This window comes from Staurois parvus, unplaced genomic scaffold (genome assembly GCF_062004578.1).
Source record: "Staurois parvus isolate SC_StPar_1 unplaced genomic scaffold, SC_StPar_1.0 ptg000572l, whole genome shotgun sequence".
NCBI lineage: Eukaryota > Metazoa > Chordata > Amphibia > Anura > Ranidae > Staurois > Staurois parvus.
The window spans coordinates 6,252,143-6,267,551 of record NW_028318368.1 but is presented as its reverse complement, the minus strand read 5'-3'; the positions used below and the strand labels follow the sequence as shown (position 1 = coordinate 6,267,551).

General features: G+C 40.3%; 1 protein-coding gene across 7 annotated transcripts in view; it reads left to right on the top strand.

The window, feature by feature from the left end:
• The first annotated feature begins 6,464 nt into the window (after window positions 1–6,464).
• The window catches only part of ANK2 (ankyrin 2), a 290,860-nt gene continuing 281,915 nt past the window's right edge, over window positions 6,465–15,409 (top strand). For all 7 annotated transcript variants that reach the window (XM_089691815.1, XM_089691824.1, XM_089691825.1 and 4 more), the window contains exon 1: window positions 6,465–7,094. In XM_089691815.1, coding sequence (XP_089547941.1) covers window positions 6,966–7,094 — 129 coding nt within the window. In that variant the 5' untranslated portion in view covers window positions 6,465–6,965. The remainder of the gene's footprint in view (window positions 7,095–15,409) is intronic.

Sequence of the window (15,409 nt, the reverse complement as noted above, 5' to 3'; positions counted from 1 at the left end):
GACTGGGTCCCACCACATAGCCAGCAGTAGGTTGAGAGCAAGAAGCTGTTTAGCCACTGACTGCTGTTATGGTGATCACCCAAAAAGTGTGTGTGTGTATATATATATTTAACCAGAGACACCCTCCATAGGCTATATACAAAATATATTTGGGACACTTAGTGATTGTTACCAGGCAGGTTAACTGTCTTATTATTGCTCATCATTCTTGATATTGTGCATTGTTAATGTTATAAGTGTTAAGTGTGAGGCAGGAATGTATTTAGAATTTGTGCTGCCCTAGGAAACTCCAGAAACCCATGGCTCCCTTCACTCCACTCTGCTGCCCAGTCATGGTGCCCAGGAACATCGGCATCCCATCTTCTGAGGGGTGGCACTCCCCTCACTCTGCTCTGCAGTCCAGCCTGGTGCCCAGGAGAACCAGTGTTTCTTCTTCCAGGGGGTGGTACCTGCAAAATGCCACCCAAGGCAAACTCCTTGTTTGCCTCACGGCAAATATGCCCCTGGTGTAGGTACTATAACATAAAGCCAATAAGTGCTAATCAGTTTAGACCTATACCTCTTTTTGTCACCAACTGATACATTTGCAGTTCCTTACTCTTAATTTGTGTCCATTTCTGGTGTCTTTTTTCTACTTATGTGCAGAATACATATGTTTATGCATACCTAGGTGTTTGCTGCAATACTTTACCCAGCCAGGAGTGTCAAAAGAGACAGAGCTGTTTGCAGAGTCCTGACATGAGAACAGAGGATCCAATAGAACCAGTGTCTCCGCAGGGAAAGAGACAGTCAAGTGTAAGCTTAAACAATGGTTTCATGGTGCTCACATCTGGCTTTCTTTGCATGCTTCTGTGAGTGGAATGGAGCAGAGGAGGATGAGAGAAAAGTTGATTCTGGTGGGGTAGTGGTGGAGCACAGTTTTGCTTTAAAGTGACACTAAACAATATGCTTATTCTCTAAAAATATACGAATACACATCCACTACCCCAATCTATGTTTTCATGAATATATTTCTTACTATGATGTCCAGACTCTTTGTAATGTCCTCTGTGAGCTCCCAAACCTCTCCATTCGATCTCACTTCTGTATGTTTGAGCAGTACATGATAGATGTCATGTGCATTGCTCTCTGCACACTACAAACCTCATAGTCCATCTCAGGTATCAGCAAGAGAGGGAGATAACATTCCTATATGCATAGGGCCATAGAGAATGAACAGGGCCACTCTATAACAGGAAATCAGCTCACATCAGCAAAAAAAGGAATTTGGAGATTTGGAGGAGGCTGAGAGCAATAGAAGGTAATACATGCCACTCAGTAGAGTAGGTGCAAGCTGGCCAACACTGCAGCACAACATACCTATGGTATAATAAAGTGCATGGCATTAAAGGTACAGGTCTGTTTTTTGTTTAATTGCTGTGCATTGCCAGCCTATTCTAAATGAATCAGCTGCCTAAATGCACGTTAACGCAAAAAAAAAAACAACGCTCATGAAATAATGCACGAAAGACCGCCTAAGGCTGGTCATATAGCACCAAGCATCCGTAAGGATAGACGGATCGTGGGACAGTGACAACTAGCATGATAGGCATCATTTCAGAAAATCTGTGTGACCAAAAATCAGCCTGTTTTTTGAAAAAGCCACTTAAGGCCATTTGCTGCTCGTGTGATTTAGGTGAAAGCAGTCGTTTTGAGAACATGTGGATCTCAGCTGTAGGAGCTAACTTTCTGTAGACAATTTTAGGAATTTGGCTATATCATTTATTTTGGCCATACATGTTTTGCCTGCCTTAGGCCCCTTTTACACGGGGCAGACTCCATTTAGATTATCAGGGGATCTGTGAATTGATGCCCTGCTGATCAGAGCAGGGCAGATGAATGACAAGTCCATGTCCACTCAGTTTATGCAGAGCGGACATGGACACAGCCTGTGCTGTATGGGTGGTCGGGTGTAAACTGACAGCACTGTCTGTTTACACCCGACTGCCAATGATCTGATCCACCTAGACGGAGGGGGACAGATCCCCTTTCATTTTTTTTAGTGGACTCAAGTCAATTTACACCTGTTGGTCCTTAGGGGTTAATGGAGGATCTGATCAGGTCCACCTGAAAAAAACAACAGGTGGACCCGTTCGGAACCTTTTGTGTGAAACCACTTCTGAGAGTTGGACACCTGCAAAGCTGGTTTAAAGTCTTGGCTGCAATAGCTAATGTGACTACTTACTTTACATATTGTCCCCTCCCAATTTAAATTGTTCCATTATACCTACAAAAGATGGGGCTGGGAGTAAAGCTGGCAATACATGCATCGAATTTCGCCAGGAGTAACTGGCTGAATTTCAATCCATGTATGGCACTTCTCGTTCATGAGAATTCAGTGTATTGACTGACTTTTCATGAATGGGCTTGCTGGAACATCTCTGCTCGATCAGCGTATGCAACCAATGGGCTCAAGTGCTGATCAGTGTATTCAGAGAGTCCTGTTGTCATTATACAAAGACGCAGAAGGGAGGATTTCCCGATCCGCCTTGAATATGTGGATGGAGAAATTGGCTAAATTTTTCATTCAGCTGGCTGATAATGTATGGTCAGCTTAAGGGCCGGTTAATACCATAGAAATGCAGTCCAGATGCTTTTCTGTATGCACGTTTTTTACGTGTTCCGGTGCATTTTTTATGCATTTTAATACATTTTCTGTGAATTACGGTTCATTTTCTCCCTTTTTTCTGTAACTTAAATAAGGACATGTGCGTTCCGGTGCTTTTTTTGGTGCATTTAGTGCGTTCCAATACAGTTCAATGCAGAAAAAAAAATTTTCTGGAACTTTAATGCACTTGAACTGACTGCACTGGTGTAAACTATGCCATTGGAAACCATGTAACATACTATCAGTGCATTTCTGATGCAGAAAAAAAAAACGTACTGGACTGCATGTGGTGAGAACTGGCCCTTAGGCTGGCCATACACTATACAATTTTCTTACAAATTTCTGTCCAATTTCTGCCCAATTTCCTTTAGATTTACCTTCAACTATGTAGTTCAAGGGCCTGCCTAATTGGATAGAATTAAAGTGTTATTTAGGTTTGACCTCATATTATATGGTTTTTGGTAAATCTAAAGCAAAAATCTCAAGAAAATTGTATAATGTTTGGCCAGCCTTAGGTAAGTCAATTTTCTAATGTTTCTTCACAGGTGTGTTTAACCCCTTGGCGCCAGCACCTCCCGGCCCTTTAAGGGTTTCAGAAGCCGGGAGGTGGGCGGGGTTTTAGGGACATGTGACCGCCGTGATTCCCTGTCACGGCGGTCACATGATCGGGAAAGGTCCCGATGCGCAAGGGGAGATTGGGACCTTTCTGTGAGTACTGGACATGTGTGCTTGGGGCGCACGATCTCAGCACATATGTTCTTTTTAATTGCACGCAAATGTGCAGCCACTCGGCGTCAAGGCCCAGACGCCGAGAGGCCGCACATTTGTTTGTGCTCAGTGTAAAGAGATTAAATCTGGCCATACATTATACAATTTTCTTGAGCATTTTGCTTTAGATTTACCAAAAACCATATAATATGAGGTCATACCTAAATAACACTTTCAATTGTATCCAATTAGGCAGGCTCTTGCACTACATAGTTGAAGAAAATTGGGCAGAAATTGGACATAAAATTGTATAGTGTATGGCCAGCCTTAGTAATAACTGTGGGATGAGCTGCTAGAGAAAGTATAAGCACAGTTTACTAGGTGAAGGTGGGATAAGCTTAGGCTGGTCATACACTATACAAATTTTCTTACAATTTTCTTACAATTTCTGCCCAATTTCCTTTAGATTTACCTTCAACTATGTAGTGCAAGAGCCTGCTTAATTGGATACAATTGAAGATGTTGTTTAGGTTTGATCTCATATTATATGTTTTTTGTAAATCTAAAGCAAAATTCTCAAGAAAAATAGGCCGACGTTACCACCAACAGTAAAGAAAATTGGCCGATTTTCTTCCGGTCTACGGCCAGCATTTATTTACTTCTGTCCCTGCAGAGAGCCCCGCTATTATATTTGACATTAAAAAGTATTGCGGTTGCAGCATTGTATCTATTTGTATCCATTTTGGATACAGATGGGTTTTTTCGGATACAAATAGATACATTGTTGCAACCGCAATACTTTTTAATGTCAAATATAATAGCGGACTGGAATTCTTCTTCTTTCTCTTCTTCTTCTTTCTCTTCTTCTTTCTCTTTTTCTTCTTCTTTCTCTTCTTCTTCTCTTCTTCTTCTTCTTTCTCTTCTTCTTCTTCTTTCTCTTCTTCTTCTTTCTCTTCTTCTTCTTTCTCTTCTTCTTCTTTCTCTTCTTCTTCTTCTTTCTCTTTCTCTTCTTCTTTCTCTTCCTCTTCTTCTTTCTCTTCTTTCTCTTCTTCTTCTTCTTTCTCTTCTTCTTCTTCTTTCTCTTCTTCTTCTTCTTCTTCTTTCTCTACTTCTCTCTCTTCTTTTTCTTTCTCTTCTTCTTTCTCTTCCTCTTCTTTCTCTTCTTCTTCTTCTTTCTCTTCATCTTCTTCTTTCTCTTCTTCTTTTTCTTCTTCTACTTCTTTTTCTTCTTCTTCTTCCTCTTTTTCTTCTTCTTCTTCTTGCAGGTCATGGCTCATGCGCAGATTTTTTTATCTGTAAAAAGATCGGCCGATTTGCCCATCATTGCCGATCGGCAAAATCAGCCGATTTTTTTTCCAACTTTACCGATCAAAAAAATCTGACAAAATCCAGAAAAACGGCCAACCAATTAACCCATTAACGGTACGAAAATCAGCTGATTTTTTTTTTTTGGACGAAAAATCGGCCGATTTTCGACCCATCTATGGCCTGCATTAGGCTGGCGATACACTACACAATTTTCTTACAATTTTATGTCCAATTTCCTTTAGATTTATCTTTAACTATGTAGTGCAAGGGCCTGTCTAATTGGAAATTGTTGTTTAGGTTTGACCTCATATTATATGGTTTTTGGTAAATCTAAAGCAAAATTCTCAAGAAAGTTGTATAATGTATTGCCAGCCTTAAGCTGGCCATACACTATTCAATTTTCGTACAATTTTCTGTACAATTTCTGCCCAATTTTCTTTAGATTTACCGTAAACTATGTAGTGCAAGAGCCTGCCTAATTGGATACAATGCCTTGCATTGTGTAATATGATAATTATTATTACTATTATTATATTATTGTTGTTGTTGTTATTTGTTGGCTTGTATAGTATAATATTATTATTATTATTATTATAAAGGTTTTATATATTGCCAACAGTTTGCTCAGCGCTTTACAATATAACGGGAGACAATACAGCAACAATACAGTTCAATACAAGAGGGAAAGGAGGGCCCTGCTCCTTGTAATATGATTATTATTATTATTATTATATTATTGTTGTTGTTATTTGTTGGCTTGTATAGTATATTATTATAATACAGGATTTATATAGCACCAACAGTTTGCTCAGCGCTTTCCAATATAACGGGAGACAGTACAGCAACAATACAGTTCAATACAAGAGGGTTAGGAGGGCCCTGCTCCTTGTAATATGATAATTATTATTATTATTATTATATTATTGTTGTGGTTATTTGTTGGCTTGTATAGTATAATATTATTATTATTATACAGGATTTATATAGCGCCAACAGTTTGCTCAGCGCTTTCCAATATAACAGGAGACAATACAGCAACAATACAGTTCAATACAAGAGGGTTAGGAGGGCCCTGCTTTTTGGAGCTTATAGTGTTGTTGCATTATTATTATTTTATTATAGTGTTATCTAATTTCAGACAGGACAGAAAGTCTGGGAATAATAGAGGTTTGAAAATAAAAGCAAGTAACATAATGTAACACGTTATATTTTATAATTTGTTACAGTTTAGTTACATAGTAGATACGTGCATTTTGCATGCTTTTTGTTGTTTTGTTTTTTTTAGCAGAAGTGGAAGCAAGTGCAAATGAGTGTCATGGGGTCTTTAAGAATAGAGCAAAAAAACCCTAAAAAGCAGAATGATAAATACCAATAAATGAAAAGCAATAAAGAACATTGTAATGTGTATCCACATGACAGAGGAGCTGAAGATGTTGATGTGGATTCCTCCAGACTGTGATTGAAATGTGCTCCCAGCAGGAGTACCCAGGCTGTGTGTTCTCTGCTTACTGTATGCAGGCTCACGCTTGCTTCCCAGCGACTTACTACAGATGACGATATGAATATTCCGAGGACAGTTATTGCTTGTTCGTTCATGCATGTGAAGGGTGCTAGTCAAAAGCAGGTGGACGAGGCATAGCCAGACCTGCTTCACATTCGAGCTGCAATAATGTCATTAAATAGAAACTAGAAACATAAGGGCTGAGGGAAGGAAACAAGTCATGTGTTCAATCCAAGGCAGTCCTAGCAGCAGCAGCAAGTCATTAAGGCAGACTGCACCATTTTTATTCTTACTCTGCGATGAGGTGCTCGTGGAATTTAAAAGAGCTCTTCCTCCCCTACTGACTTCACAGAGGTGGCCTCTTCCTGGCTGTAGTCAGAGGACGCAGGCTTTGCTGAAAGGTCCCAGAAGACCTTTCTGGTTTGGTGAGGAGTTAAAGGATGGACTGAAGCTTGCCTTTACGTACAGTCAATGAAATTCTGGGATGGTGCCAGTCTGAATGGTCACATTGTGTGATCTTTGCATTTTCTGGCTTTTTATGTATCTGCTGGCTGACCCTTGCTGTGCGTTAGTGGTAACTGTTTCTGTGCTCTGTGGGCAGTGCAATGCTCTCTCTCGGCTGATGGGTCCTGCAGCATATGGACACAAGCTGTAATTTTTCTGTGGATTGGAGGATTACAGTGGAAAGTTCTGGCTGACAGCCACATAGACTTAGTGGGAGCATAAAAAAAAACAAACTGGATTTTTTTTTATATTTGTGGTAGGAGCTGAGTCCTTGAAGCTGGTATTTTCCTTCTCAAAATGGCTCATGCTGCTGCTTCCATTAAAAAAGCACGGGAGCTGGAATTGCCCACCATTGAGGAGAAAGAGAAAGAGAGGGAAAGGAAAAGGCGTAAGATCCCTAGGGATCGCCTAGATCGAAAACGTAAGGTATGAGGACTGTACTCTGTCCATTCAGTTCATGATCATCACAGACATGCATCTGATTATCATGGGGCATTGGTGTCATTCTCCTTGTCACTGGAATGTCATGCCTATTTCTTACCCGTCTTTTGTTGCTCAGCTCATATCTTTCTGGTTTACCATCATATCATTAATCCTTATTCATTTGTATAGAAATAATTGCTGTCCATGTAATTAAACAGGCATTGCACGCTATCATGACAAGGAGGACATCTATATTCCAGTGCTGTGGCAGGCTGTTGCTGACTGTAATAATCTCATCCTCCTTCATTATACAGAGATGCAGAGTTTCCCTGCATCAGTGAATCCTGTGTGCAGACCCCACCTTCCTCATGTTTGATCATATCAGCTGGGTACCATGCCATTCAAAACAGTTGTGGGGACAGCATAGCACAGCATCTGATACGGAGAATGCAGATACAGGTGTGGCTTGTGCTTTCTCCTCCGCAACCTTCTACAACTCTGCCTAAAATGTTCTCTTTTTCCATAAAAATCAATGTACCTTCTCTTTAGATGGCCCTGCATTCTGGGGTTTATTCTGTATGCTCTCCTGGAATGGCATGTCCAAGCACACACATATATATATATATATATATATATATATATATATATATATATATATACGCACACATATACTGTATATCCCACAATCAGAAAAGCTATGTCTGCTTCGAGCTCTTGAGACAGGTATAAAATGAGCTGTGGCTGTGTCTGTTCAAGCAGCTGTACATAATGTTCAGTTGCTACAGAATCTTCCTAAATAAATGATGCTTCTGCAGTCAATTATTGATGCTTTTTTTTCTGCAGCACGGAACTCCACTTCAATCTGTGATTATTATAATCATTGCTCTTTTTATTTTTGACATCTTCGTCATAAGTCTTCGTACTTTCTGTTTGCTATGTAAGCTGCAAAGCATTGCAGGGTTATATACCATTTTATGCATTGCAGTAGCAGCACACTCGCTGGTTGCTGGTGATCTCAACAGGGTACACAGATATACAATTTAAGATATGAATGACAAATTATGTGATGATTTAATCTCCACCCATAGGCTCACTTAATCAATTTTCTTGATTACATTTTAGTACATTACTGGTGTGCTCATTGGTATTTTATTGCTATACATTCTGTGGTCCCTGTTGTGGTTCAGTATATTAGGTGGAGCTGCCCAACCTAGAAATGTATTATTTGTGTGGATTCCGAAATTGTAGGAGTTATCACCTTTAACGACACGTGTCTATTTTTTAATATGTATGCAAAAGCATTAAAGAGGGTATTTGAACATTTTTATTTATTTTTATATAGCGCCATCAATTTACGCAGCACTTTACATATATTGTACATTCACATCAGTCCCTAACCTTCAAGGGGCGTACAATCTAAGGTACCAATAAAATACTGGGATTAAGTTTGATTATTACCACTGAGAGATCTCTGTTCTGATGATTCAAGCTTGTGTAATGGCTAAACCTTTTTTTGTTCTGGATGGTGGATTAGACCTTCCTCCAGGTCTTTACTGTTGTCTGTGTTCCTACAGGGAAGAATAGCCATCTCTATTTGTCCTGGTGACCATTGTCACTGAGATAGAAATTAAGGGGAAAGCCTACATTTTAGAGTTGTAATGAGAAAGTGAAGGAAAATCTTCCAATGGGGACAAACTGTCTAAGATGGAAATTCACTTTTGGAAGATTTCTCCTTTTTTCCTGTTCAGCACAGACAAATCTTCCCAGCAAAAGAGAGTAAAAAATAAACTGGTAGGGGTTTTCCCCTTACCTAATCTATACAAAACTTTAAAAAGTTTTGGCTGTACATATACTTTTTAACTTCTGGCCGGGAAAGGGGTTGCCCCTTCTAACAACAAAGGCCTTACTTTCTGGTTCTAGTTTAAAAAACGTTGCCACAATTCTACATCCTAATATTTTTCACTTCAGTGGACTAGTTCAGAGGTAGGGCTGTGATAACTAAACAATGGGGTTTATTTACTAAAGATGGGGAGTGCAAAATATGGTGCAGTTCTGCATAGAAACCATTCAGCTTCTCGGTTGTTTTGTCAAAACTTATCTGAGGAAGCTGAAGTTAGAAGCTGATTGGCACAGCTGCACCAGATTCTGAGTGCTCCAGCTTTAGTAAATAACCCCAAGTGAGCTTGAGTCAAAAGTGGTCTAAAAGGCCCTTTTAGCAGAGCCCCCATGTGCTTTGTGTGTGTGGTGTGTGTTTTTAGATACTAATTATTGTACTAATTAGACTACATTTGGTTGCCAGATGGTGCTATATAATCACGTGATCAATCTGGTTCTTTGGAATACATTGGGATGGGTTTACTAAAAGCAATTAGGCAATGCACTTTACAAGGGTAGTTGCACTCATTTTCCGCAGAGCTTAGTAAATGTGGTGAAGCTTCACTTTGTAAAGAATGCTCAATCAGGTGCAAGGAAAATAAAAAAGAAAGCCTTTTTCCTTGCATATGATTGGATGATGAAAATCAGCAGAGTTTAACCAAATTTACTAAGCTCTAGGGAAATGAGTGCAACTGCACTTGCAAAGTGCACAGTCTGTTTGCCTTTAGTAAATCAGCCCTATTGCTTTTTGATTGGTTAACGTCCATGATCAATTTTTAGTTGATCAATTATTTGGATGATCATTGAAAATACCACAATGCTCCAAATTAACTACATTTCTGTTAATAGTAGTGATGTTATTACAGTAACATTTAAAATGTACATCTACAATTGGTCAGCTATAGTCATTGTGTTCCCTCATGCAGAGTACAGAAAAGGTTCTGGTGAGCACTATACCCTTTTAAAAGAAATTAATCACATGACCAGATGTAAAAGAAACTCAATAATAAGCAAGTGTGATTGCATGACATCAATAATAGCTTGGTTGTGCAGTTTGTGTAAGGGCACAATCAAAAACTGATCATAAAGCTCTAGCTCAAAATCTTGGCTTAACTTTAAACAGTAAATTAATTTGCAGTAATGTACTGTAATCCCGAGTACACAAGTCCAGGCAGATACATTGCACAGTTTAGTCATATTTAAGAATTTTATTTTCAAGCAAAAACATATATTTATTGCTTCCCTGCTATTTTTTGCAAGCTCACCAAACATTGTTCAAGAGTCTGTGTAATGCATAATGATCACAGGGGCAAGAAAAGAAGTTGTAGAGGTCATAGCTGCCAAAGGCCCTGTGTCCTTGGGAAGCCCACAAGGCACTCCTACTGAGGACATAATGTGTTACAATGAGCAGCTAGACCTATATTTGCACTAAATGTTAAATGTGATTGTAAGCTATTATTGATGTCATGCAAACAAAAATGGGTATGAACATCATTATGTTTTAATGGGCTCTCCTTTAATTGTCACATTATGGCCTCTGTTAGCATCTTTACTGGACACCACATTATTTCTCCAATCTGCACCTGCATTTTACATATTCATAAAAAGGGATCCTGAAACCTGAGGTGTCAGTAATTAAAGGACAGGCTGGTCACATGAGTTTGACAGGTCATGCAACCAGGCTCTGCTGCTCTCGCTTTTGTTCTCTCCATTCATTATCAAAATTCTGCTGTGCTTGTTTCGTAGTCCAAGAGCAGGGGGAATGTAATGCAAATTTGTGAAAACCATACCACCTTTATAAATGGGGTCCAATGGCTAGTTAAGCTGGCCATACAGTACTCAGTTATTTTTTAATTCAGCCAGCCAGCTGAATGAAAAAAAATTGAGCCAAAAAAAAAAAAAACAGAGCCAAATCCTTCCCACTGTGTCATTGTATTCTGACAAAGGGACTCCTCTGCCAGCCGAATACACCAATCACCGCTGGAGCCCATTGGTTGTGTGCACTGATTGACTGGAGGTTTTCCAACAAGCCCATGCATGAAAAGTCGATTAATAGATTGAATTCTCATGAGCTAGAACTGCCATAAATGGATTGAAATTTGTCTGGTTCCTGCTGAATCAGACAAATTTTGATCCATGTATGGCCAGCGTTACATCCAGCCCCCATGCCCATTAGCTGCATGTGCTGATCAAACAGAAATTTTCCAACAAGTCCATTCTTGTAAAGTCAGTGTATAGATCGACTTCTCATGAATGGGAATGGCCATACATGGATCGAGATTTGTCTGGTTTCTGCTGAACTGGCCGAATTTCAATCCATGTATGACCATGCAAAATAAAGTTACAAAAATAAATATTAACAACAACTTTAACAATATTAACATAAAGCAATGTAAACATAAAAGGAAAATAAGTGTTTTAGGGACACCAATGCTGAGGCACTATTTCTGCTAGTGATACCAAAGCTGAGGCACTATTCGTCCCACTGACACCAAGCATAGGGCACTATTCCTCTCACTGACACCAAACATGGGGCACTATCCCTCCCGCTGACACACAGCATGGGGCACTATTCCTCCCACTTACACCAAGCATGGGGCACTATTCCTCCCACTTACACCAAGCATAGGGCACTATTCCTCCCACTGACACCAATGATGGGGCACTATTCCTCCCACTGACACCAATGATGGGGCACTATTCCTCCAACTGAGTGGAAATTTTGAGTCCTGTTTATTCACTGTTTGACATTGTAATACCGATCTCTATTTCATAATTTATATTGGAATCAAGCTGATCTATTCAGAGATACAGGTAGAAATGGGTTGTAAAATCCATCATTGCTATGTAATAGATAGAACCGGGCCGCTATTGAATGTGTAAGTTTGATCTGTTAATTGTTTTCGTCATACAATGTCAGAGGTTTAAAAGTCACAACATTTATTAAAAACTGCAGTGTCTGTGGATGGCTCCTTTGATAGCAAATGGCAAATTTTGCGGAGTTCGGGTGTGCCAGATAGCGTATTCTCCCACCTGTCGGTATGGTTCCTTCTGCCAGCCACAACTTCACTAAAGGTTAAAGTAGTGTTGTAGCAGCTGGGAGGAACCTCAGTGGCCAGCGAAGGGTCATGCTATCTTATGCAGCCCATAAATTCAGAAATTTTCTTTCCTTCCACCACAAGTCGAAGGAAAGAAAATTGCTTGATTCTGCTATCAACAAAGTCCATGCTGATGGGGGATTCCCTCCGGCAGTGCTATTACGTTCTGCCAGCTGGGATCCTTCTCTGCCGGCAGAACAAGATTAGTGTTGTCAGCTACAGCCGGCAACACTAATCATTCAGGAAAAACCCAATAGGCAGGTTGTACACAACTAAATCGATAGATCGATTGGTGTACAAGGGTGCCCATACATGGATCAAATTTCATCCAGTCCCTGCTGAACCAGCAGAATTTCAATTAATGTATGGCCAGCTTTACACACCTAAAAGTAGCAGATACCCAGGGCCGTGGATAAGGAGGTACCACCAGTCCTCCTGTATGAGGCCCAGGCAGCTGAGTGAATTGGATGTGGGCAGGGAGGGTGATTGGCATGGTTGGGGGGGGGGGCAATTACTGGATCTGATCCCATGTATGGCTCTCTGCAGCAGCTGAAAGCTAGATTCTTCTCCTCTTGCTCTCACTGGCCTTCAGCTGCTGCAGAAAGAGCCGTATGGGGGATTGGCTCCAGTAATTGCCCACCACCCCCATGCACGATACGTTTCCCCCTTCAGGATGGAGAGTGGTGGAAGTCCCGGTAAATATGTCACATTTACCAGACCCTTTAATTCCTTAATGACCACAATGAGTGATTCATACCTATCACTCACTGTGTTAATTTATAACTTAAGCATAGTAAACTGTGTTTTTTGTGGGGGTCTTTTTTTGCTGATTATGATGGCTTAGGTATCTGTACATGTATGGAAATGAACCCGTTGTGTAATAATTCTTCATGGCCAAAGATATGTAAATTTAGTAAATATCTTTGTTAAACAATTCCTCTCTTTCCCATCTCAGATTAGGACTGATATGGATTTAGGCCTGGTATTTGTTTCTTCTCCTGAAATGTACTTTACATTTATTACTTTAAATCTGTGTCCTGGATGTGTCATTTTCTTTACAAAGCTTTGTGTCCTAATTCTTGGAATGCAAGGACATCTTTTTATGGATGTTAATTCAAAGTGAATTACAGAGCTTTACCCTTGGGAATATATGCAAAGAACAAACAAATAAGCAGATAAACAATGGTGTTGTAAGGTCCTCGTAGATATGTTTGCAGGGAAGGTGACCGAAAAGACCAAAAGGTTAATGTTCATTTTAACAATTTTTATTTTTTTTGCTGGAATCTCGTTGGCCTAAGTGATCATTAAAGGGTTACTTCACCTTTCCAATACAATTTCTCATGCATTCAAGTTACCTCAGTAGATTAAAAAACACTGTTCAGCTTTGAAAAAAGAAACTTCTTTTAGTACTGGTTCAGACCATAATCGCACAGGAACGTGGTCCGCGTTTCTGTGCGACTCCTGTGTGTTCCCCTGATGTGTAATTTGGCAGCCCATTCATTTGAACTGGCTGCAAATTGAAGCAAATCATCTCTTCCAAGTACAGTGCAGGGTTACTAGACCTGCACTGTATATGGTGTGGCGGAGGGATCACCCACAGCCTTAACATTCAGGCAGAACAGAGCAGGGCCCTGCCAAACCGAAAGATAGGGTAAGTAATATATATTTTACCAACACTCCTAGACTAAATGAGCATTTAACCCTTTCACTGGTGGGGGGGGGGGGGGGGGGGGGGCTACTGAAAGGGTAGATTTTGTCTGATTGCCGAAGCTCAGATTTAAAACTGAACTCCAGGCAAACAGCTAAAAGCACAGATGCATGTAAAGGAGTTGTTTATTTATTAATTTCAGGTACTTATATAGCCCATCAATTTACGCAGCACTTTACATATATATTGTACATCCACATCAGTCCCTAACCCTCAAGGGCATACAATCTAAGGTCCCTAACTCACATTCACATACTGGGGCCAATTTAGACAGGGGCCAATTCACCTACCAGCATGTCTTTGGAGTGTGGGAGGAAACCCACGCAGGCACAGGGAGAACATGCAAACTCCAGGCAGGTAGTGCTGTGGTTGGGATTTGAACCAACAACCCTATTACTGCCAGGCGATAGTGCTAACCATTTAGCCACTGTGCTGTTTAGATTGGATTTATACACAGCTCTGTTCACCACATATTACTGTCTGGAAGGGTAGGGGACCATTTTTTTTCTGTGGTGCAGGTAATCAAGAATTACAAATCTCCTCCCCACATCTTCCCTGTAACTAGACTAGGAAAGGAAAAGCTACAGACTGATGAGCTCATTTCTCAGTCACTCTGCTCTGTTCTTCTAACTGTATGCTCCTTGTATTGCAGCATACTGCATTGCTTTGTTGTCCTGCACCACTCCCAGTCTGAGCTGTGCTGTACAGGGTCTATAAGAAGCTCATACAAAGTAAAACCTTGGTACTTACGTGGCTTGCATTTAAACAAAACATTTAATGATGTATTAAAGTGGCTGTAAAGGCAGGTTTTTTTGTTTTCTTTTTTTTTTTTACCTTTATGCATTCTCTGCATTAAGGTAAAACACCTTCTGTGATCAGTTGTCCCTCTCAAACACCTGAGCTCAATCTTGATCCAGCCTAATGCCTGAGAACAGCAGTGCTGCTCTCTCTCCTCACTAGACATGGAGGCAGCAGTGGGAGCCATTGGCTCCTGCTGCTGTCAATCAAATCCAGTGAGTAAGGAGCAGGGGGCAGGGCTGAGACACGTTGTGTGTGTCAGTAAACACACACATCACAGGTTGGGATCGAGCCCACACGAATGCCCCCATAGCAAACGGTAGGTAGGAGATTGAGTTGTCATTGCTCAGTGCTCAAGGAACCCCTAGCAACCCCAGGAGGAACCCTGTTTGAGGAAGACTTATATATGGTGTAATAATAATGTAGCATCTTTATGGGTATATCCAGATAAAGGGAAATGTTTGAAATAGCTGCATTTGCTTTGCTGTGATGCATTGTTGACACGTCTATTTTAGGTTGGTCATACCCCAAATTATACATCTATTTATTCTTTTTGCCTATGTACAGTAATAAACTATAGCAAAATGTTGTGCACCCTAGCAATTGAGGAGTTGGGTAGTCTGAATTAGATTGATACATAAAGTGTAAACACCCGGGCTGTTTTTTGTTTTTGATAACCATTGAATAGCTGGAGCTAATTGAACCATTTGAAGAAAGGAAATAAACAATACATAAATACTCCTGTATCAGCAATAACATTCGTGACATATTTTTTGTAGGCATGGCGTTATAAATAAAATGGCCGATGTTCTGTAATTATGCCTTCTGTACACAGGCAG